The 26,889-nt window shown below is 35.7% G+C and overlaps 1 protein-coding gene across 4 annotated transcripts in view; it reads right to left on the reverse strand.

The window, feature by feature from the left end:
- Positions 1–1,887: 1,887 nt before the first annotated feature.
- The window catches only part of LOC149807939 (uncharacterized), a 71,980-nt gene continuing 46,978 nt past the window's right edge, over positions 1,888–26,889 (reverse strand). For 2 of the 4 annotated variants that reach the window (XM_089972177.1, XM_089972170.1), the window contains exons 3-4: positions 24,768–24,827; positions 1,888–7,711 (exon numbers count right to left, since the gene is read on the reverse strand). In XM_089972177.1, coding sequence (XP_089828303.1) covers positions 6,241–7,704 — 1,464 coding nt within the window. In that variant the 5' untranslated portion in view covers positions 7,705–7,711; positions 24,768–24,827 and the 3' untranslated portion in view covers positions 1,888–6,240. Of the gene's footprint in view, positions 7,712–24,767; positions 24,831–26,889 lie in introns of all 4 variants that reach the window. The other 2 variants (XM_089972164.1, XM_089972156.1) reach the window with 1 other exon arrangement.

The raw sequence follows: 26,889 nt of genomic DNA on the forward strand, positions 1-26,889 counted from the left end.
CACTTTATTGGATGGCCACGCTAACACTGATTCGATGGTTATGCTTACTCTTGATTGGATGGCCACGCTTACACTTCATTCGATGGTTATGCTTACACTTGATTCGAAGGCCACGCTTACACTTCATTGGATGACCACGCTTACACTTCATTGGATGGTCACTCTTACACTTCATTGGATGTCCGCTTACACTTGGTTGGATGACCACGCTTACACTTGATTGGATGGTCACTCTTACACTTCAGTGGATGTCCGCTTATACTTGATTAGATGGCCATGCTTACACTTGATTCAATGGTCACGCTTACACTTGGTTGTGACCATTGATATAAAGCCTTAGACTTTTATATCCATACAAATTTATTTAAATGTTATGCATGTACCGAATATTTAATGGAAATTGCATGGAAAACTTTGAAGTTATGGCTATTAGTGTTGGAATTTGCATTATGTTAACTTTTAACAGAAGAGTAAACAGTCTCTCTCTCTCTCTCTCTCTGGAGGAACATGAGTAAAATGCTGGAAATCAAATAATTCCATTCAAGCATTTTCTTTAACTTGTTATGCTTTCACTCATATCAAGTGATCGTATTGAGTTTAATAACTAATTCGCGCGAGACTCTTGGAGGAGTGTTATGGCGTTTTAGAATGACAGACGCAATGGAAAAAGTTGCAAATAAATGAACTCAATTGAAAATTGTGTGAACTTAATAGTGTCTAGTATTGTAGGTTTTATTTGCAACTTTACTGTTGTTTTACATCTGAGTAATATCAAATTAACATATTGTCAATGTCATTGTCCGTTAATTAATATATTGTCAATGTCATTGTCCGTTAATTAATATATTGTCAATGTCATTTTCTGTTAATTAAAATTCAAAGCCTGTGGACCAAGAGCTCGGAGGATATGGAGGCGTTTATAAACAATTAAACTACAGTTATATGAATAATTGTTTCCATCATTCTGTATTTAAACCTATCCGTAAGCAAATGAAAACTCAACATTTTTAGTTTATGGAATGGTGTAATCGATAAACTGTCAAATTTCAGACATTGTAGCCACTGATAAACGCATGCAAATTTTAAAACAGATCGACCATTCTTTTTCTGAAGCAGACTTGCAAAGATCTGTCAAACAATGGCAATGTTCATGGTACAACGTCGTCAACAAGTCATGGCGTCATAATCGCGCAAAAGATTCTGACTGTATATTGAACTCAATAAAGCATGGTTAATAACATTGCTTTAGGCTCAAATGCAACTCTGTAGCATCGGGTTTCTAAAATTTTCAATTCCTTGTATTTTTAGCTTTTAATGCAGTTCTTTGTCGACACATCTACTACGGACGGTAACCTTGAATTTTAACCTTTTGGCCACAGAATCAATTTAAATTTTCCAAACAATCACGAGATCTCGTCAATAATCATATAGGAAATAGACAACTAATTTGGTGAAGTTCCGTTAAGTTACTTTACAGATGTCATTTAAAGTTCTGTTTGTCTCATATCTGAAAGCAAAGACTACACAAGGTGACAACTATAAGGCAGTTTCTGGAAATAAACTCTTAAAAGTTTATTTTATTTCTCTAGTTTTTAGTAATATAGAAATTATTCAAAGGCAGGTCGGCTTATTTGCATAAATTTAAAAGGCATTCAATGTCAAAATGATTTTTGTCAAATGTTGTTAAACTTTGTTCAACAGGTATTTTTTTTAATAAATGTCTTGGAACATTTTCTATTACCAGCGGACATATTTGATGGCAGATAGGCTTCATTTGTACAAAATTATGTGGCTTTTCTACCAGAATGTTCTCTGCCATATAGACTGAATAAAGATAGAGTGATAGATGAAAGGATAGATAGCCTTAATAAAGGACAAAACTAAAAGTTTGGACATTTTCTGATTTTGGCTTTATTCTTCTGAATCTTATATATTTTATAATCGTCATAAAACACAAATGAGTATTTGTAATTCTTAGTAACAAAAATGACTAAGTGCAAACTAAAACAAAATCTGAATAAATAAGACAAGAATTTGGCCAATGATGTAACATTTCATTAACAAATGACTGCAGTTATACAGGTTTGTTATTGGACTAGTATCGCTCATATATGTATCAAACATCTGACAGCACCGAATAAGATAACCTCTTATTACAACAGTCATCTGACCTATCATCTAAAACGAACACACACATTTTACACAAAAAGCATGTATGAACATTTGTGCGTTACTCACAACCATCTTACTTGTCTATTTTAAGGTCCGTACATAATTTGTATCCTCCAATTAAAGACACACAAAGTTACCAATATAAAAGGCTTTTATTATCAACTGACCTATAGAAAACTCCGCCCACAAATACCAAGCAGACCAATGAAATCGATTCCTGTTGCACGTTTCTCTAACAATCTGCTGACTAAGAAAAACAGGGCAAGCTTATAAATAGTAACATTGCTGGAATAAGGAATATTATAACGTATTCATCTCGTTGAATATGGACTAGATATGGATTATAATTGAGCAAAACTAGTACAGACATTACCGGGAATATATATTATTGAAATTGTTTTAGATTTCGGTCACTCGTGCTAATAAAACTGTTCGTATGGTATTTGTAACATATTTATAAAATGCAAAGTATGAGAAGTGTATTCGTCATTCGTTTCCCAAAGATGCATACACCATAAACATGCGTTAAGTTGATAATATTTTTAAGTTCTTCTTTCAACCTTCTATTTATCCTGGAAGGCTGGTCCAATGAAAGAATGCCTGAGTTAAAAATGCCATGACATAATGGAAATTATCTAGCTCCCCTCAAGTCCGCATGAATGGCATCAGACTTCACAGAAGTCCGTACGCATGGCACTTGATATTATTTGTACGTATTAACAAGTGCTAAAGGACATATTTGACCGAAAGAACAACCGTCAGCCTCACTGTTACAATATCCTTATGATGTGGAGTGTTCAGCAAATTCAGCGTTTTAAAGCCTTCTTTTTGTAAACTAAACCTTTTTTTAAACTTCTAAATAGCTCCAAACCCACAGATCTTTTGTCATATGATAATTTAAGTAAAAACGACTAATAGCAACTACCATTAAAGGACACCCCACCCACCCACTCACTCCATCAGTTCCCACATATCGTATTTGCAACCATCCAGTCCAATATACCGGTTCTGTACCCATCCAGCCCCATATACCATATTTGTACCCATTCAGTCCCATAAACATTATTTGTACCCTTCCAGTCCCATATACCGTAGCTGTACCCATCCAGTACATATAACTTTTTTGTACCCATCCAGTCCCATATACCATATTCGTACCCATCAGGTCCCATATACCGTATATGTACACATCCATTCCTATATACCATATTCTTTTACTACGATTATAACTGCATATATACCAATATGCTAGTCAGTGTGGTTATTATGTACATAAAAATCTCATCTGCCAGAATCGTCTCCTTAACGCGGTTTGTTAATGACGTCACTTTGATCAAACCAGAGTTTACTTGATTTCACTGTAATTAACCAGACTCGGGATCAGACTACCCAGTGGCGTAACAATTGCCCAAGCAATCTCCACAACAGCTGAGGCGTGGGGCCGCCTAAATCTTCCATCAAACGTTTTTTTTTTTTCAATTGGAGAGGGGTCCCAAAACTAAGTTGGGTGGGTGGGGGGAATCTTACGCCACTGTGACTATTTTATGTTAAAACGACAACGTTAATAATTTCTCTCCTTGTCAATATTCTTCACCGTAAATTATGAGATCTGGATATGTTATTGCAAATGCTGGCTTTTACCCAAACAATAAACTAAAAAAGGCAACAAGTTGATAATCCTGCCCCCATGGGCTCCAACGCCACTGTGACTTACAACATTTCGTTTGCAATCGACCTAAATAATCAGTAAGAGCATCTGAAAGGAAATTCGGGAAAAACAATCAATAAATTTGGTATACGCCAATCCGAGAAGGCTACAGATATCCATGCTTCATGAATCCAAACAATAAAGTCAGTTTATATTTGGTAACATGTGACCAAAAAGGTGTCTTCACAATGTACAGCTGGCAAATTTAATTTGGCTCAAGTTTTCTTTCTTCCGTCTTCTATGCACATCATAGTCCGGGTCTTTTAAATTTTGTTTGCCTTGTTAAATAATTATTACACCCAGGCAAGAAAAATGCAACTTAATTAAACACACCGTATACAAAACAACATAAAGAATACAATCAATATGTATCCATTCCCTTTCCTTGCGCTGCAATTTGCAAAGTAAAACTACATTCATATTATTGTAATTTGTTCGAATAAGTTGAATGAAATCAAATTAATTTTATATATATTTGTATTTTAAGGAATAAAACTATTATAACTACACCGTGATATGATTATACACCTTAAAATAAATTCATTTTTTGTATGATATTTCAACAGTTGTCTAAAAATTTCACGCATGCGGATCGTGAACAATAATTTTAATTTCATATTCAATGTGACATGAATAATTAAAACTTGTGAACTAAAGGTATCAATAACAGCTGTGTTTATGATCAAATAATTCAAAGACTACACATTTATGAAACCTAAAACAAAGAATGTATAATACAACAAAAATAAAAATTAAAAAGATAAATCAAATATCTCAATACTGTTACAAAGTTTGAGTTTAAATATAAATTATATACTGGCACGTTTCTTCTAATAATAACCAGAGGTAATTTACTTTCCTAGCCAAGAAATAACCTTTGAATTTCAAGAATAACAATCGCTGCAAGTCCGTGTATTTGTTTTATAAATGATCACAATAATAATATCTTTAACTTACCATCGGGTAAAATTTCACACACTACATAGACCCTGGTCTGCCCGTGTATTAATCGACGACAGATCGGGGTTTATGAAGTTTGCAGCTGGATCGAACTTAAAACCAGAGGCTTAAGCGGATATGAAACCGCTTACCATACTTAAATAACATAACAGCTGATCATTACTCTAAGCAGGTTCACGCTGTATTGTAACAAACATCCTCTATAAACTATCTCCCAAATTGTAATCTAGATCTTGATGGTAAACAAAATCTAAAAGACTGAAAAAATATTGCAGCATGAGTGGTGACAATGTCAACCAATCCAAAGCAAAGTCACCTCTGATTTAATTTCGAAAAAGATTTTGATGACATCAGTCCATATTCCAAATCTGATCACAATCGGATGAGAATGATTGCTTGGACACTGGTTATATACTCAGACCTTCATATGCAAGATCACTTCAAAATATAGGAATGGCTCGCGCTAGCACCGAATCCAAGAATTTGATGATGTAAGGATGCATTCAACGTTTCATTAAAACGGATATATGGCTTCAAGAGTGGCAACGTGTTCAGCCAATAAGATCTACGATGACACCATTAGTATCCTTTGAATTTTGTTCATTATTGAATCGATCCAAGATTATACAGATACAAGCCAAAGTTGTTGATAAAAATCAGATCAGAAATGTAGTCTTAAGAGGCGTAACCAGCTCAGCCAATCCGATGAAAGATAACTTGATTAGTATGCGTGGATCTCTCTCATTACTGAAATAATCCGAGATCTTGATGATATTAGCACACATTCCAAGTTTCATCAAACTCGGATCGGAATCATCGCATTAATATGCATGAATCTCATTCATTATCAAACTCGTTCAAAACCTTAATGATATAAACAAATGTGCCAAATTTCATCAAAATCGGATCATAAATGTGGCCGACATAGTGATACTAATGTTAACCAATTCGATGCAAGATCATCTTATTTTGTATGCAAGGATTTCGCTCATTATCGAAAGCGTCCATAATTGTGATAATATAAACCCATATTCTTTTTGATAATAGTCGGATCACAAATATGGACTGCAGAGTGGTAACAAGGGATTGTCGACAGACGGTCAGCTGAATTAAAAGAAAGCCAACAGCATAACGAAATCCCAACGTATTAATCAATAGGGATTTCAAGTCTCCATATGTTGGAAAATATTATAGCAAACCTTACACTGGAATCGGTATTTTAGGAGATTCCATGTTAAATTGATCTTACGTCATCATCTGAATATTCGGATAATTTAATTTTCTTTCTTCCTTGTCAGTATAAGTACGGGCATGAAAGGCATCTACATTACAGTTCCATACTATATTACATTACAGACTTGCAAAGTTGAGAAAATACTACAATGTTATACAACTAGTATCTAGAACAAGTATGGTACGATTCTATGCGGAACACGTCTGCGGTACTCGTGCCAAAATTCCCCATATTTCTTCCCACATTTGTGATCATCTCTGTAGCTTCTGTGAATCAGAAGAAAGGTTAGGAAAGTTACATAAGTGTAGGGCATCAGATAAGTAAAAAGCGCTGGAACGGACCACCAAAAGGCGAGCAAAATTTCCGGTACGTAATGAAAGTGGCGGGAGAGTCCCCACCAACCAGATGCAAGCAGGATACTCTCTTTGATCTCCCCGCTTTCTAGCCTATACTTGGCACGAATGATTTCTGGTTTCCGGCCCCAAACTAAGCATTCTCCATTAGCTCCGCGTACCATTTGCCTCTGGGCATCCGCCAAATAGTTGATTGCAATGGAACCTATTCCAAAACCAAAAATAATCGAGGCCCAGAAATTTCCGAGAACCACCGGGTGTTCGACTAGAAAGAAGCTTGTAGCCGGGTATAAAGCGGGTAGATAACAAAGACATCCCCAGCAAATGTAAAATCCGGCTCTGTCCAGTATAATGTCTAGTGATTGCATATATCCAGCCTCCCAGATAAAGAACTTCGTGATGTAAACCAGCTGTAATACAGTCGAAACGAACATGCTGTCTACGAAGCCCCAGAGTTCGTAACTCTTGATAGCGTAGCAGCATACAAGAAGAGGCCACACCGTCATTCCAAATCGACAGTTGGTAAATACCTTTATATCTATTCCAAATACACGAGGATAGAGTTCAGTGCCCCAATAATAGTCAAAGATGAAGTATCCAGATTTTCCACAATCAGTGGAGGAAGGTGCATAGAGTCCTTTGAGATACAAGAAAAAACAGAAAAATATGCTAAATATGATAATCGTGGCAAGGAGTTCCCCTAATCGGTCGTACACAATACTGGGCGACATTTCGAAGTATTTCAAGATGACTGTCAATACAATAAATCCCACCATGGTGACCGTGTAATGTAGGAATCCGTTATCTTTGTACAACGGAACGTTTCCGTTTGGAGTGATGGGGCCTTCTACGCGTCTCCCTGGCAAGACCTTCATCCAGAATAGGGCCCAAGCAAAGTACCCGCCTATGACGCCGATAGAAAATAGGCTACATATTGGAACAGAACTCCAAACTTCCAGCAACACATCAATGATGGATCGATCGTAGAAACGAGACAAAAGGTGTGAATAACTTCCACCACATTTTGACATGGCGTACCAAAGAAGCATCACCAGATTTGGCATGAGTACGAGGACACTCAATGGAAACAATACATAATGGAAGAGCTTTCGGAACTGTTGACCGAACTCGCTTTTTTCAATCGTTTCGTAGCCTTCTTTGTAACGATTGAAGCCATTTGCAAGGACATCCTGACCAGTCATGTTCGTTGTAACATCACTGGCCCCTACACCACCTCCATTACGTGATCCTATGGCTACAGCACGCTTTGTCGCCATTTTGAATCTGGAAAGAAAAAAGAACAGACACAAGCTGTAATTTTGGCATTTTATATTACCAAACGTATGTTTTAAATATCAAATAATTCGTGTCATGCATGGCGTTTCATTTTAACTATAATCTGAAAGCTCGTCACCACACTGATGTCATCTACTTCATTTTCGTTACAAAGAAACTATATACCAAACAGCAGGAACCTATTTCAAGCCAAACCTGTGCGGAAAACAATATACCCACTGCTACACCAATCTTTCGGGAAAAAAGAGAAATTATCTAGTTTCTGGTTGCGAACAACTGTTACAAAGCTGTCTTGAATCCACATAAGAAGCTATAGATATGATAATGTGTTTCTAAAGTTGTATTGTCTGATGACATTATTCGTGTTACAGGTTGGTATACGAAAGTTGGTTTCCTTCGCACCCAACAGATTTGCCTTGATTCTATTCTAGTCCAGAAACAAATCAGAATAGTCTCATTCAGCGAGAAATAAAGTCAAGTGGGGACTTGGGATCCTTTAGTTGTCCAATTTTTAGTTTTTCGCTTCCAAGCTTTCAGTGAGAAATAATGTCAAGTGAGGACTTGGGATCATTTAGTTGTCCAATTTTCAGTTTTTCTCTTCCAAGCTTTATTTTCTCCGAGACTGCTGATTACAGTCTTTAACGAAAGCTGGGATGGGTTTTGGTCTTGTGACCATATAGTTCTTTTTTTTTTCTTTAACGATTGTTCAGATGTGCTGATGACTTCCGTGTTCAGAAATAAAAAAAAGAAATCGATTTAACTAAAGAATCAGCTAAATCGAGATCACCAAAACATGCGAGTTGTACCTTAGGCTGAACGTTTCTGCTCACCAGCGTTAAAACAAATTCGCTTATTATTCGTACAAAGGTACAGTCTTCTAAACTTTATAACTGCGCTATACGTCATTACTTACATACAACCAATCAGAAACTGCTATTTGCATTCACTTGCTCATCTGATGATGTGATTTACTCTTTGTTTTGTCCATCTAAGTAAATTTTGTTTCGGGACTAAATATGCAACGCAAATAGCATGTTAAATGAATTCCAAATACGTTACCAGAGTTTTCAAGATATATTCAATATTCTACTGCACTAGAGAGCATCAGGAAGGATGCACGATAACAGCCACGCGAAGCAAGTGTATTTACCGGAAACGGTGCTGGAGTCCGTATAATGAAAGATGTCCAATATAATAGGAATCCTGTTGTGCACACTTTCAGATTAGGCATTAAATATAAACTGAAGTTAAATAAGTGTTGTGCTGTAAAATGGGCAAATTACGACTGTGGTTTTCTCTTGGAGCCTATGCGGCTGGTATCCTGTCTACAAGTAATAAAATAAGACTAATATCTACTTGAAAATTATTCAATTCTTTCAAATATAAGTCTCTTTAAACCAACTGTCCCTGTCTCCATGCAAAGGCTAGTGTATCCATGTTCACTCCAACGTTTCAGAAAACGTGGTCCAGAAGACCATTACTGCGCTTTTCATTACTCTACACAATATGGTGTAATGAGAATTTTCAATTAAGACATTCATTAACAGCTACTGAGGTACGGGGGTTTGAATCTTATATTTTGAAATCAAACAGATATATCCATGGGCTTGTGTAAAACTTATTTTAAAAAAACCCGTCTCGAAGCCTATTCCTAGGACTACTTTGATACATATATATTATTAAAGACTTCGCAGTGTCTAAGTGCTAGTGCTTACTGCTATACAAAACGTATCTTTCATACAGAATTGAAGACTTCGTAGTGTCTGGGTGCTAGTGATTACTGTTTAACAAAACATATCTTTCATACAGAATTAAAGACTTCGCAGTGTCTAGGTGCTAGTGATTAGTTTTACAAAAGATCTTTCATATAGAATTAGAGACTTCGTATTGTCTAGGTGCTAGTGATTACTGATTAACAAGCAAGTGTTGCATATAGACTGTAAAGCTTCGTAGTGACTACTGACCTAGTGATTACTGTTTGACAACTACTGCATACAAACTGAAAGACTCTGTCGTTTCATGTTACAAGCGATTACTATTAACCAAAGCAGACTTCGTAGTGCCTAGGTGCTAGTGATTAGTTTTTTTACAAAACATATCTTTCATACAGAATTGAATACTTCGTAGTGCCTAGCTGCTAGTGATTAGTATTTTACAAAACATATCTTTCATATAGAATTAGAGACTTCGTAGTGTCTATGTGCTAGTGATTATTGTTTTACAAAACATATCTTTCATAAAGAATTAAAGACTTTGCAGTGGCTAGGTGCTAGTGAACTCTTTTACAAAAGATATCTTTCATATAGAATAAGAGACTTCGGAGTGTCTATGTGCAAGTGATTACTGTTTCACAAAAGATATCTTTCATACATAATTAAATACTTCGTAGTGTCTAGGTGCTAGTGATTACTGTTTTACAAAAGATATCTTTCATACAGAATTAAATACTTCGTAGTGTCCAGGTGCTAGTGATTACTGTTTTACAAAACATATCTTTCATATAGAATTAGAGACTTCGTAGTGTATATGTGCTAGTGATTACTGTTTTACAAAACATATCTTTCATGCAGAATTAGAGACTTCGTAGTGTCTAGGTGCTAGTGATTACTGTTTTACAAAAGATATCTTTCATACATAATTAAATACTTCGTAGTGTCTAGGTGCTAGTGAGTACTGCTTTACAAAAGATATCTTTCATACATAATTAAATACTTCGTAGTGTCCAGGTGCTAGTGATTACTGTTTTACAAAACATATCTTTCATATAGAATTAGAGACTTCGTAGTGTATATGTGCTAGTGATTACTGTTTTACAAAACATATCTTTCATACAGAATTAGACACTTCGTAGTGTATATGTGCTAGTGATTACTGTTTTACAAAACATATCTTTCATACAGAATTAAATACTTCGTAGTGTCTAGGTGCTAGTGATTACTGCTTTACAAAAGATATCTTTCATACATAATTAAATACTTCGTAGTGTCTAGGTGCTAGTGATTACTGTTTTACAAAAGATATCTTTCATACAGAATTAAATACTTCGTAGTGTCTAGGTGCTAGTGATTACTGTTTTACAAAACATATCTTTCATAAAGAATTAGAGACTTCGTAGCGTCTAGGTGCTAGTGATTACTGTTTTACAAAACATATCTTTCATACATAATTAAATAATTCGTAGTGTCTAGGTGCTAGTGATTACTGTTTTACAGAACATATCTTTCATACAGAATTGAATACTTCGTAGTGTCTCGATGCTAGTGATAACTGTTTAACAAAGTGTTGCATATAGCATTGGTAATGTTTCGAAATGCATTAACAACCGAGACATACAATGGTAGGGATGCAAGTAGGGAGGTAGATCTTAGATGTATATATGTATACATTGGTTGGGACGTAGGTAGGCTTATGCAATATATGCATAACAATGTATGTGCAAATACTTCCCAAGATATGTGCACACAGACAGACAGACAGACACACACACACAAACCAACCGCAACAAACAAACAAACGATATACGTATAAAGAAACCGAACATGTATAAATGGTGCAACTTTTGATTCCTCACATATCTTAAGTATATAACTATATCTCTACTAAATGCATGGTTGAACCTATAATATACTGGTGAACATAATAATAATGAGGACTTTGTATAGCGCCTAGTCTTTAGAAGCTCTAAGCACTTTACAACATAAGACAACACCTATAACATAAAAAACCACATATAATGATATTATTACAGAAAACATACACAATGAAATTAGAAAATATAAAAACATGTAAATATTTAAGGTAGGAAACATTGTTAGGTCTTTAAGTTTGTTCTTGCAGTCGAAATAAGTGAGTTTTAAGGGCACTCTTGAATGGGATCACTGTGTCTTTGTGTCTACGTTCAGTGGGCAATTCATTCCACGTTGTTGGGCCCTGGTATGCAAAAGAACGTTGTCCATATGACTTCGTTTTCGTAGTGGGAATAATGAGCATACGATTGTCAGAAGAGGAGCGTAAGTATCTTGCTGGTGTGTACACATGGGTGAGGTCGGATAGGTTTGTTGGACTGGAGTCCGTCAGTGAAACGTAGCACAAAGAACAAATTTTGTGTTTGATTCTGGATCGAATGGATAGCCAGATTAGGTCCATAGATGAGGTAAATGTAGTGTGATTTCACGATATTTATTTTCATCCTCTATTATTACGATAATACAATTAAGGTAAGTTACACCTGAACTGTTATGCCAAGCTGGCTTGGCTGGTTTAACCTGTCAACAAACATTTCTTATAAACAAACAGTGCCACGTAATCGCTTTCTACAACTTCGGGAGGAATAAGAATGGATTCTGAAGTTTGGCAAATGAATAATTAAAATGTCCATTATCGAATATATATATATATATATATATATATATATATATATATATATATATATATATATATATATATATATATATATATATATATATATATATATATATATATATATTCACAAATATTTGTACAGAATGTTAAAAATTTTACGTTCTATCTTGTAGTACTTCATATTTACATTTTCAGTTCATCGTTCTAGAGACTGTTGTGCATTTCATTTTGTCTACGGTTTTAACTTGATTTTCAAGCAGCACCATATATCCATTATTGTGCTGACGTGCTCCTATACATACATGCATGCATGCATGCACACACACGCACGTATACATATATATACAAATATACATATTACCACACTCGGAAAATTAATATTCTATTAGTATTTAAAATTAATTGTTTAATTTTTAAAGCAACAAATTGAATTTTATGGGAAAAAGAGATTGCAAAAAAAAAAAACTAGGAAGTACTCATAGGGTAACCAACAGACGTCCTAGCGGAAATTTAGCGCGATCATAGCGGAAATTTAGTGCGATGTTTGGAGGAATCAACAGTAAACTAGACGTCGAAATGGAATCGAGTTCGGTTACTGAGTGGAATTAATTTCAGGAACAGTTCACGTACTCTATGAAAGCACATGCTATATTAAAACCGTTATCGGAGATCCAATGCCCCCTTTTCACAGCTGACTTCTAGTGCCAACCCTTCATGTACAAAACCAGTATTCTTTTTTGCACCAATTGGATGACTTTATGTAAAGATATCAACCTAAAAGAATACTTCTTTATTCAACGAATATGAAAAGTGTATATCTGGACTTGTCATTAAATGGTATATCACCATGTATATTCTCAGCTCATCTAATATACAGTTCCCCTTGAACGCATAAACTTCGTGGTATGTGGTAATAATATCATCTGCCCAACTTCCCGAAGGGCGGATGTAAACTAGTAATTCCAAATGAAATACTCAGACAATTACTGGTCTTTCTCCAAATAATTAACTTTCAAATGTATAATGAGAGTGAATCATTAGAACCGAATCCAATAAAAGCTGCATGCATTCGTCAGGCAGGTTCCTGATGAAAGCCGCTTTCAGCTCCCATATTTTACGGCAATCGATTTAGACAAAACGGTCCACCCCACTTTGTTCCTTACTGAGTTGGCTGGCAATTAGCTGATATGTACAGAAGGATGGTAATTAGCTGATATGTACAGAAGGCTGGTAATTAGCTGATATGTACAGAAAGCTGGCAATTAATTGATATGTACAGAAAGCTGGCAATTGGCTGATACGTACAGAAAGCTGGTAAATAGCTGACATAGATACAGAAAGCTGGTAATAGCTGATTTATATATATATATATATATATATATATATATATATATATATATATATATATATATATATATATATATATATATATATATATATATATATGAGAGAGAGAGAGAGAGAGAGATGGCAATTAGCTGATATGTGTAGAAAGCTGGCAATTAGCTGATATTTACAGAAAGCTGGCAATTAGTTGATATGTATAGAAAGCTGGCAATTAGCTGACATGTACAGAAAGCTGGTAATTAGCTGATATGTACAGAAAGCTGGCAATTAGTTGATATGTACAGAAAGCTGGTAATTAGTTGATATGTACAGAAATCTGGCAATTAGTTGATATATATAGAAAGCTGGCAATTAGCTGATATGTACAGAAAGCTGGTAATTAGCTGATATGTACAGAAATCTGACAAGTAGTTGATATGTAAAGAAAGCTGGCAATTAGCTGATATGTACAGAAAGCTGGTAATTAGCTGATATGTACAGAAAGGTGGCAATTAGTTGATATGTATAGAAAGCTGGCAATTAGCAGATAAGTACAGAAAGCTGGTAATTAGCTGATATAGATACAGAAAGCTGGCAATTAGCTGATATGTACAGAAAGCTGGTAATTAGCTGATATGTATAGAAACCTGGCAATTATCTGATATGTACAGGAAACTGGTAATTATCTGATATGTACATAAAGCTGGTAATTAGCTGATATGTACAGAAAGCTGGCAATAAAATGGTATGTATAGAAATATGCTGATATGTACATAAGGGTGGCAGTTAGATATTAACAGAAAGCTGGTAATTTGCTGATATGTAGAGAAGTTAGCTGATATGTACAGAAAGCTGGTAATTAGCTGACATGTACAGAAATTAGCTGATATGTACAGAAAGCTGACATTTAGCTGATATGTTTAGAAATTATCCAAAATAAGGAATTCAGCTGTCGCAGAACTGAGGTTTTTCGCAAACCGAAGTCAAATAAAAAATTAAAAAATTTGGAGGTTAAAGTGTCTTTTAAGTACATTGTTTCTGCGGTATATTTCTTTTAACCATGTTAGCATTCTTAAAGCTAAATCCACAAAGCTGTAGAAGTTCATACCATTTGTAATTGAATAGTTAAGTCTTTTACCATTTTATCTCAGGAAAGATGGAATGGGGCACTGGATTCAGTAACGTTTAATGGGCTCTTCCGTGTTTGTAATTATATCATGTATTTTGGTTACATGATTTCCAAAAAGAAGTGTAAACGATACACTGTAATTAATTCTAACAGAAGGGAATATCTAGATATCATTATTGTAATTGCAAATAACATAAATAGCTAGCAAACGCCAAAAGAACACGTTATTTCTTTCTTAATTTTGTTTAAAATCTTCACAAGCGTTTATGAAGTCAAGACCTGGAGTGGAGATTAACCCCCCTAAACGTGTAGTTGTAAAGTTGGGGTTACCCATATGTAAAGTCAGGGACCACTACGGACTGAATTGATTAAAGGAATGATTTTTACATACAAGTGCTTTCAGATACAGTCACTGGGGTTGCGTTAAAATTGTTGTAAAATGCTTTCAACTTTTCATTTTCTGGCTCTAGTGACACAACACTAATTGCATGATTTGGTGACAGCTAATTGAATAAATGTACCTGTAGTAAAGCTATCATCTGAAATTAATTACAATGTATAATTTTTCCTGTGCTAACTGAAAGTCATATGACCAGAGTTGTACATATACCTTAAATAAATCCTATGGACCCTAATGTTGGACAAAAGTACACCTCCGCTCCCTTGGGTCCATATGCCCATAGTTACTTAGACAAAAGCAATATAAGTTGGATAGGGAAGGAAATTAAACTGTATTTCAGCTCGATGATTACTCCCAGCTAAATCCATCCCACCCACATCAACCCTAAACAAATAAACTGATGTATGTCCGGAAATTAAATGTAGTGACATAATCTTCAGTAATAGTGTCCTTGAATTTCAAGCTACAAACTCTGAAATCCACAAGATTCTTTGTATAGCATAGGGAAACATAATGTATATTCGGTCACAGACAAACTGATGCCAGAAACGTAAGAGTTAAATATAGTTGTACCATTATTGATCTTGTACTTCAAGCTACCGGTTCTTGGGGGGGGGGGGGGGGGTAAAAAGATTAAACTACATGTACTGTTTTGCTGAAATCGATTCAAGTTTATTTTTCAATTTTGGGTAATTACTCCATGTATTTAATCTATGGATTTTGACTATATTGCTTCATGACAGTAGGCCGATAAATCAGTACCCCAGGTATAATGATATTGACTGCTGATTTTAGGGACTGCTATCGCCTATTTATTAAAACATATTAGCCATCTTGTCTGCATACATCAGTGTAAATTGTATACACTCACCGGTATTTCTCACGGCTGTTAAACTACCGTCGCCGAAGGGTTCATTTGGCGATATGTACATGATATGTTTAGGATCAAATATTATGTTTGGCGACTTATAAATCCAGGTGGAATAGCACAACCCTCTGCCCTGTGGGCATTTTTAATTTCGCGCTCGATATGATTATTACTAAATACCGGTAAGATGTGCATGCAGCAAACTGCACATTTAATAACCATCTGAAATCAAACCCACATATCGTCCATCAGTATCGACACATGGGGGGGGGGGGTGATTTATCGGACTAGCACGACAGAAACAACATATTATAATAGATTCTAACTGATAGAAGTACCTAGATTATAAAATTATAGTTATGGGGGGGGGGGGGTTAAAGACAAACTAAATTACAACAAGAACATGTAAATTATTTTTGTTTTCTGTTTCTTACAAAACATCACCAAACAACAGTTTGAAATGTAAACAATTCAGATTCATTTTGAATTAACCCCTCAAACATGTAGTAAAACGTTGATGTTGTTCAACCCGTACATCAGTGACTAATGTCGTTTGAATCAAGGACCACTATGATTTGAATAGATGACCACTATGGAGTGAAGACATCTTTGCATGTGATCTCACGTACAATTACGGGTGTTCTTTCAAAAGTTTTGGACTTTTTCAATTTTTTGTGAAGTTTTGTTAACAAAAATAATGTAATTGCTTGTTCTAGTGGCAATCGATTAACGTTTTTGTCCTCTGTATGTTTAGATTTTTCAGTATGCAGGTGCTGCAATAAGTTCGAATTAAATACAATGCATACTTTCTGATGTGCCCATGCTGGAGTCGTGTGGCCAAAATACACGATGTAATGACAAAAAACGGGCACATAAACAGACAATCAGGTTGTGAATGAGTGTGTGTGTGTGATTTGGATATTTAACACAGCTTTAACAATTTTCTAGTTATATCGCTATGATGTCTGCAGTGTAGCAGTTTATAGTGATGTCTAGCACTGGGACATCATGATATAGACATCTAGCATCATGTCCCACCTAGTCACATTATCCTGGCACCTGGCCGACCAGCCCTAACACAAACCTCTTAATGCTGACCGCCAAGCACGGCTGCTGCTGTATGATTTTTATCAGTTTTTGGTATGACTCAGCCGTGGTTCGACCCGAGAACTCCCTCATCCGAGGCGGACGCTCTACCAACTTAGACCACCGAAGCGTTTGTTTAGAAATGAAATGCTAAAGTCAGATGTAATTTTAGCAACAGCAACATTGACCCTGAATGTGCACACCTCCAAAGATGTGTGTGTGTGTGTGTGTATGTGTGTGTGTGCGCGCTTGCGCGCGAGTGATTTGGATTTTTAACACAGCTTTAACAAGTTTTCAGTCATATCACTACGATGTCTGCAGTGTGACAGTTTATGCTTTATGGTAATGTCTAGCACTGTGGCATCATGCTGCAGACATGTAGAATGATGTCCCACCCAGTCACATTATCCTGACACCAGGCCGACCAGTCCTAACACTAACCTCTTAATGCTGAGCGCCAAGCGAGGTAGCTGTTAGTACCATTTTTATAAGTCTCTGCTATGACTCAGCAGGGGATCGAACCCACGTCCTCTCGCATCTGAGACGGACGCTCTAACCACGAAGCCACCGAAGCGGTCACCTCCAAAGATTTTATGATTGTTTCGTGGACAAAGGGGAGGACAGGTACAAACTTTCAACGTTTTGGAAAACGTGTTCTGTAGATTAAAGTATTGTCCAGTGATAAAAAAACAAGAACAAAATAAAAACGCAATAGCCAAATCTTTCTCCGGTGATATCGACTTTGGTCTTGGGGTTGCTGACTCCTAAATCTGTGAGTTACTGGGCAGTGGGAAATAAATGTACTAAATAAATTACTTTACCGAAAACTTAAGTTATCACCCAAAAATGAAATACAATAGTCAAATATATTTTCAGCGACAGCAACCTTGACTTGAGAGCTACCATCATCAAGTTTATGCTAAGGACAATATATAAGTTGAAATCTGTTCACCTGAACTAAAAGTATCATCTGGAAATGCAGTGAATATACAAAATCTTTCATTTACATCGAGTTTGACTTTGTACCTACACCCACCCACCCCAAACCATTGGCTTCTTCTTTGGGATCAGGGGAACACTTGGACCAAGCTGTCACGAAATCTTTACAGAAGCTAAGTTATCATCCGGAAACCAAAATGCACACAGTACGGTACTCTTATCTCTCTATCCATATATATATCCACCCACCCACCCATCCATCTATCATTAATATTTTTATTTTTATTTTTATTATTATTATTATTATTATTATTATTTATACAACTATTCATCTCACAGTTAGTCTGCCCTCTTGTCAACTAATTCATAACTCATCTTTCTTCAGGTGTGTATTTGAACATAAAAATTTTTAAAAAAGCATGAAATGGTTCGTCTTAATGTCGGAAGCTTTGACTTGTCATATTTTATTGCTTTGATTTGTCATATTTTATTGCTTTCGGGTGTGGTACAAAAAGCGTGGGGTTTTACACGGAAGTAGAAAAGAATTTTGTTCTTCTTTGAACGGAAGTCAATTATATCTGTACGCGGCAACGTTGTATCACATACGACGATCTGCTGAAAGAAACGAAGCATGAAGCGAAGTGACAGTACAGGACGGAAATGGAACATTATAGTATGACGTCTTGCGAGAAACTATACCTCGAAGGACTATAACGGTCTGATCACATGTGCTCAACGCAAGCATGGTACTGAGAAAAAGAGCAGAAAATAAAAACAATAATCTAAAGGGAAAAAATCATAGAGTGACAAAAATACCTTAGATTATCTCCATGACCCGTTCTGACAGAGGACCCTCTCTAGCATACTATATATGAGAGAAGGTACGTAATTTCCAAATACTTCGTTTTACCCACGACCCTTGATTTTATTCTGCTATTTCCGTCTTTAAAGGTACACGACCATACTATATGGCTTGTTTTACCCCTGGGATATTTTTATATTCATCAAGCCATAATTGACTTTTTTGCGTTGTACCAAACTGAAGTTACGGGCTCCGAACCGTGCGATTTTCGCGAATTTTGTCTTATGGAACAAGTGTACCATGTTTGCGACTCTACGATACATCCCTTCTTGAATTTCAAACAGTGGTAGATGCAAAAGTACGTTTTTACTTACCGTTAACTCGATTCAACTTAAGAAATCCTGTTCCATGCAAGAATTAGACATTGTCTTCTTCACTACACATACATCGTATACATACGAATATTTCCAACATAGGTAAACTACGCGGTACACACGTCAACGCCGAAATATGATTGGCTCAAAGGTTATACTTACTGTCACATGATCTCGAACTTGTCTCAGCAGTAAAACTTCAGGAAAATCGCACGTTTCTGAGCCCGTAACTTCAGTTTGGTACAATGCAGAAAAGTCAATGATGGCTTGATGAATAGAAGAAATACCTCAGGAGTAAAACAACCCATTTAGTATGGTCGTGTGCCTTTAAAGACGGGAAGAGTAGAATGAAATCGAGGGTCATGCGTGGAACGAAGTATTTGGAAATTACGTACCTTCTCTCTTATATAGTATGATAGAGAGGGTCCTATGTCAGAACGGGTCATGTGGGGAATCTAAGGTATTTTTGTCACTGTATGATTTTTTTTCCTTCAGATTATTATTTTTTTTTTCTCAACATCATGCTCGCGTCGAGCACCTGTGGGTCTGACCATATTTTTAACAAAATTGTTTGGGGGGGGGGGTGAGGTGGTTGGCATTTTCCCTCCCACTAGGATATTGTTTGTTTCCTTTATCACAAGATATATTTTAAACAAAAACTATGAATAGAATAAGATCTTTATCAAAGGATCAGAGTAAAAGAATTTGCTTCAAACTTTCTTTAGGGGTGTGTGGAAAGGAAATGTTATTAAAGAATCCCAGATACCCCACCCCAAACAAATACGCACGAAGGAAGTGAAACAGTTGGTTCTTAATGTCAACCGTCAATATGTATACACCACGGGTCCTGTTTGCTGTTACTCTGAAGCAAACTGACCATATCATTGGTTTCTGCACTCTGTGTGCGTCCATGCAACAAAGGTAAACACACTATCGTCTCTGCGCTTCAAGTACATGTATTTTTTTTTTAAACTGGCAAGAAAGTTTGTTTTTGTGTGGTTTACGATAGTTGATTTACACATCATTCGCTATGGGCTTTTTTTACGCACTGAAGAGCTCCAATGACCAGAGGTCATTTGGAGTAAACAGTCTGCAGATATACGGAATATTGACCGTTAAATGTGTAAATAATGCAGATTTTAGGTGTTAAATAAAACTTCATCTACTTTTGTTGCATTTTTGGCTTGAATAATTTCAATGACAGATATGAATATAAAAAAATATATTTCTACCCTGATTGACGGCTGAATTTACCCAAAGAGACAGTGTTAGTAGAAAGAGTCAATAGGCCAGTTTCGCAATACGTTCTTTTTTTAAAAAAAAAAAGTAATCTCGCGTTACTGAAGCTTTTCTTGTCATGGTTAATTTTCACGGCAATTGGAACACCGCTATCTAAGCGCCAGCAATAATAGCATGTTTCTGATAAAAGATGGTAGACAAAAATTTTAATGGAGAAAGCGATCTGATTAACCATAGAAAATATCACATCTACACCCCGAGCTATATTCCAAAATCTGAAGAATATGGCTTAAAATGTTACCGATTTAAAACGGTGAGAAACATCAGCGTTGAGTTTAATCTAGGGTATGGACGGACAGACGGATTAACTGACGTACCGGCGGTCACACACAATGGTGCCTAAGTGATTAATATGTTTCCGACAAAAATATAATGCACGTGTGCTGCTTATGTCGATTATGCAATGTCCAGAAGGCTCGATACGTACACAAGAAAATATAGTCTATCAATAAATCGAGAATGAATGAATGAATGAATGAATGAATGAATGAATGAATGAAAAGAGTTAAAGAAACTAAAATGAGCTCAAGTTAGATGAAAGAATGAGAGCAATGCAGACAAAGGAACACTAAGACTAAGTGAACAAGAAAAGCTGATTATCAGAAATGACAAAGAAAACCAAACTGTAATCAAGGCGTACAGAGTTCGCGTCTACGTTGAAACCTCCAACGGCCTTCATAAATTTACACTAAAGTGACCTTACCTTGACCTACCAAATGTTGGCTCATGTGATACAGACATAAAACAATGAAAAGAACATTTTATTTTAAGATTATGGAAATAGAGGTGTTATAATGATCAGATAAACACAAATGAAAATCTGCATGACAAGCAGTGTAACATTGTCCACTTCTAGACTCCAGCCTTTACTTGGTGGAAGTCACAGGTTTTATGTAACCTTGAAGTGATAGCCAGTATGACATCTATTACATGCATCAGTGATCACCATGATTAACCACTACAACTGAGGCCTCGCATTAAACACATTTAGTCTACCCATTAAAAATCTACACATTCGCATGTACAATACTAGTTAACCTGTGGATGTATTTTGTTTTGTTGGCGTTAACTCACTCGGACTGAAGTGGACAGAGGTGAGATGTGTGCGTGATCTGTAAAGGCTAGCGGCTCAGACCAATCGCTCCCCCCACACACCCCCAAGACGCCCCATATGGAGCAGATTAACCTATCACAATGTAGTGAATATAAAATATCAAGTTTTTAGTATAAACTGAATAAACACACTTATTCCAACTTTTATATGCAATGGTTAGAAAGGGCCTTCTGTGTAGGCTAGGCTTTAAATGGCTTTCAAAAATCTATGTAGTGATGAGCTCAACACATATACATAACCCAAGTTAGTACAACATAGTGGTCTTTGGATGTAAGGGTGATTCTAATATGAAAAGATCAAAATAAATCTACTTTAAACGCAAATTTTAAACTAGGTTAATCAAGCATGAAATATAGGTAACAGAGACGTCTTTTGCTATTTGTATGTAGTACTTATCTGGATGCATCCCTCATTAAATTTCACCATTCTAGGTATAACAATAGTACACATGTTTTGAGGTTATATTAAAATTAAATTTTAAATGTTGCGAACTAAGTCATTGTTGTGTAAAGTTTTATAAACTAACAAAAAAGTGTTTCTTTTAGTGGTAGTTTATTAAATAGTTTTACTTAATAGCAATCACAATAATGAGAGTTAGATCAATGACCATAACGTAATTTAGGTACTTCCATCAATTATGATAATGTAGTTTAGGTACTACCATCAGTTATGAAAATGTAATGTAGGTACTACTAGCAATTATAATAATGTAATTTAGGTACTACTAGCAATTATAATAATAATTTAGGTACTACCAGCAATTATCATAATGTAACTAGGATACTACCAGCAATTATAATAATGTAATTTAGGTACTACCAGCAATTATCATAATGTAATTTAGGTACTACTAGCAATTATAATAATGTAATTTAGGTACTACCAGCAATTATCATAATGTAATTTAGGTACTACCAGCAATTCTAATAATGTAATTTAGGTACTACCAGCAATTCTAATAATGTAATTTAGGTACTACGAGCAACTACCATAACATAATTAAGGTACTACCAGCAATTATAATGTAATTTAGGTAGTATCGGCAATTACCATAAAATAATTAAGGTACTACCAGCAATTATGATAATGTAATTTTGGCACTACCATCAGTTATCATAATGTAATTTAGGTACTAGTAGCAATGACCATAACACAATTAAGGTACTACCAGCAATTATAATAATGTAATTTAGGTACTACTAGCAATTATCATAATGTAATTTGGGTACTACCAGCAGTTATCAAAATGTAATTTGGGTACTACCAGCAGTTATCAAAATGTAATTTAGGTACTACTAGCAGTTATCATAATGTAATTTAGGTACTGCTAGCAATAACCATAATGTAATTTAAGTACTACTAGGAACACCATAATGTTGTTGTGGGCTTTAACGCCATTTTTCAGCACGATAGGCTATACATGGCGGCCAGTATTAATGGTGGAGGAAGAACCCGGAAAACCCCGGAAAGAACCACCGACCCACGAGAAGCTACTGGCAAGCTTTCTCACATGCCCACATTGGCTGAATCTTAGACTCGAACCGCCGCAGACAGAGAATACCATAATGTAACATATGCACTACTAGCAATAGCCATAATGTAATAATGTAATTTAGGTCCAACTAGTAATAACCATAATGTATTTTAAGTACTACTGGCAATAACCATACTGTAATAATGTAATTTAGGTACTTCTAGCAACAACCATAATGTAATAATGTAATTTAAGTCCTACTAGCAATAACTATGATGTAATTTAAGTACTACTTGCAATAACTATAATGTAATTTAGGTACTTCTAGCAATAACCATAATGTAATGTAGGTACTACTAGCAATAAACATAATGTAATAATGTAATCTAGGTACTACTAGTAATAACCATAATGTCATTAAGTACTACTGGCAATAGCCATAATGTAATAACGTAATTTAGGTACATCTAGCAATAACTATAACGTAATAATTTAATTTAGGTACAACTAGCAATAACTATAATGTAGTTTAAGTACTATTAGCAATAACCATACTGTAATGTAGGTACTTCTAGCAATAACCATAATGTAATTTAGGTACTACTAACAATAACCATAATGTAATTTAGGTACTACTAACAATAACCATGATGTAATAATGTAATTTAGGTACTACTAGCAATAGCCATAATGTAATTTAAGTACTACTATCAATTAAAATTAATTACAATGCATATTTTATGTTATGGTCTTTTCAAGTCACATGGTCAACATATATGGTGTAATTACTAAAGTGGGAACATAAACCATAACAGACTGACAGATACCGAAAAGGACCAAATACAATAAAGTTAAAGAGAAGGATAAGTTGATAGACATACGGACACAGTAAGACACACATATACATACAGGTTACAAGAGGGTGAAACAACATCAAATATTTCAGGAAATTCTGTTACATGGCTTTAATAAAAATGTTCCTGCTGCGGGTGACATTTCAAATACATAGACATGTATCTCAACTCGAAAAGCTCGTACATTTAAAACAAAAATGTTAAATGAACATACTTTTGCAATTACACAAACAGCGAATCAGCGATCTTGAACTCTGACCTATCGATCGGACACTTGATAGGTAGCTGTCCTGTCTCAAGTGTAATGAACCTGTAACGTTGACAAAAATTAGGGGCGAGCATTTCATGGTGGTCTTATCAGATGGAACCCAAAATAAAAAAAAATGTAATTTCTATACGAGCTTTGATCTCTGAGCTCAAGAACTAATTTGCCCATGTGAAAACATAAATTTGCTGAAAATCGGGTCCGTGAAACATAACTTGTGAAGTGGAAACCAAAAACGAATTGCAATGACAGCTTTAGTCAATCTTCGCCTGCCCGTGCGTTGTCACTCTTTGAAATCTTTTGACTGTTAAGCTAAGTTTACATTTAATTCAGAAAGGAAACTCACATTTTAGTCTCCTCTGAACTTAACCTTGAACCAAACTGCGCCTAAATCTAAAGGCTTATGCGCCTACCCCTCGGTCAGCCACATACGAGAATTGCGAGGGAAAAAAGCAGCCAAAAGCTGTTGAAATCACCATGTCTACATACAGATAGATGGACGGACGTTGCGATTGTTATATCTCTCACGCCTTTAGTCTGGGATGAAGAAAGAAAACAAAACCCATATGCAAATCTTTTACTCGTCGAACATTCGTACGTGTTTTTCACCGTATAATATTTGAAGCTTTCATTCACGAAGTGTTTAGATACAATGAGTGCAATTCTCCCCGCAACGAACGCGCGCGTGCGCGTGTGCGTGCCTGTGTGTGTGTGCGTGTGTGTGTGTTGAGAGTAAGAATCAATGTACCTACCACTCAGGCGCTGTTGATGGTCTGCAGACAGAAATGATTTTTCCCAAGAGTCCCCTGGCTCTGCTGAAAGTGAGATGGTAAGATTACCTTTCTACTACATGGTAAATAGTACATTACTCGATGTTAACTATCCGCATCGATGTATACTTCGAAAAGGTTTAACATATCTTCAAACGTGACTCTTACTGTTTTCGTAATATTACCCGCGGATAAAATACGAGTGCATATTACAATAATTGCAAAAATAATTAATTCAAGCTAATTATTATTGGTTTGTAAGTTACCACTTATTAAAGGTTGCTAGAGACAAATTTTGACGGCACTTTTTCTGTACGAGTCAGCTGTTTTACACCTATATAGAAAAAATATGCACGATATACATGTATATTTATGTGTTTTCGATTTATTGTAATTTAATAAATTTACACAAATTTGCACCCTCGTGTAACCTTTATATACATTTGGCAAAGCGTATTATGGCCAATCGAAAGTTGAGAATTTGCGTTCGCATGAAACTAGAACAAAAAAAATATTGGAGCAAAAAGTGAACTAAAATGTATGTTTAGTGAATGCAAGCTTTCAATACAAAAGATTGGCAAACTGTTTTGTGATCTGTCGTCAGCACCTCAAGAAGTCACTTTAAAATTCGGCAACATATTAGCTTCTTTCATTTTAAAATTGTCACTTGAATTCGCGAAATTTATCCCTTGCTTGGTATTGTGCTCTCTCACTCAAGGAGATCGACAATATACAATGTATGTTTTTTTTTTTAATCCTGTATCGTATCATCTATTTTTTTCTAAAAATATTAAAAGACAAGGACTGATACCCTAAATCTTTGCTTCGCTACGGTAGGATCATACAGTCCAATACTACTCCCTGCCTGGGGATTTATTTCACATTAATCTTGTAAAATTTTAACCAGTACTCGGCCTTTAAAAGCTCGCCCCATTCACTAAACACCTCTTTTATACCGTGAAAGTCATGTGTTGTCTGAAAACAGACAGGGGGAACGGAAGTGTACAAAAGGTGCCTGGTTGCAAGGAATGGAATCGCCGGCTCGCATTGGTCGAAAATATTCAGTATTTTACGCTACGACTTTTCGGCACACTCTTAGACCAATGAGAGGAGGAAAATGACATGTATCTCGTTTGCCTGCTGTAAATCTTCGTTCCTCTTTCTGTTCTACGACATCATTTTTACAGCTTCATTCCGCGGTAAAAACCTGTGACAACCCAATCATATACAACGAAATTTACTGGTTAGATTTATTTCATACAAATGTGAAAGGAACACTCTGTAAGAGCGAATTGTTTAGCAAATATGGCGGGTGTTCGTCCATGTCTTTCTGTGTACAGATCCATTTTGCATTCCTTCCAAATGATTTTCGTTTAGCCAGGAATGATTTCTTTATTTAACAAAGAGAACAAAATATGAGGACGCTGTCGAGGGCTGAACTCGGGTTATCGCTCTGAAACCTGCAGGAAATTGACAGCATGAAAACCTGGTATATATCTCTCCAAAGAAAGGTCACGAGAGAGTTTAGTTAAACGGAAACATGCCCCAGACGAATCTGTTACATGGAAAGTAATCTGATTAAAATCTAATCTACTTATAGTCGGTACTAGTAGATTAAAATTTAATCTACGTATAGTCAGTACTAGTAGATTCCACAGCTACAGATAAATGTTTAAGCGACCTTTAGAATTCCTGGTCCACTTATTTCTAGCGACCATTACATTTCGTGTCATAGAGACTTATAGTTAGAAACTGTATGTTCCAAATTACGTTTTGCTGTTTCATCAATGTCAAAGTTATAATATGAATGGGGGTGAAAGGTCAACATGGTCTTGGTGTCCATCAGAATTCGGTCATGCTGGAGATCTATTTATAATTCGAGGGTCGTGGAAGGTCTTTATAACAGGACATTAAAAAGTAGAACATATTTACGGACACGCCAATCAGCACTACTATACAGCTTCTTGCCGCATTACTTCTAATAACTAGAGCGCTATAATCTATAAGCCTGGTGCGAGTAGGCATATAATGTTCCATAATCTGGGACAACATATGACAGTAACTTCCACAAATTAAATCAAAATATACCAAATACTATCTGAAC

Source organism: Sinohyriopsis cumingii, chromosome 1 (assembly GCF_028554795.1).
Source record: "Sinohyriopsis cumingii isolate HCF-2022 chromosome 1, ASM2855479v2, whole genome shotgun sequence".
NCBI classification, from domain to species: domain Eukaryota; kingdom Metazoa; phylum Mollusca; class Bivalvia; order Unionida; family Unionidae; genus Sinohyriopsis; species Sinohyriopsis cumingii.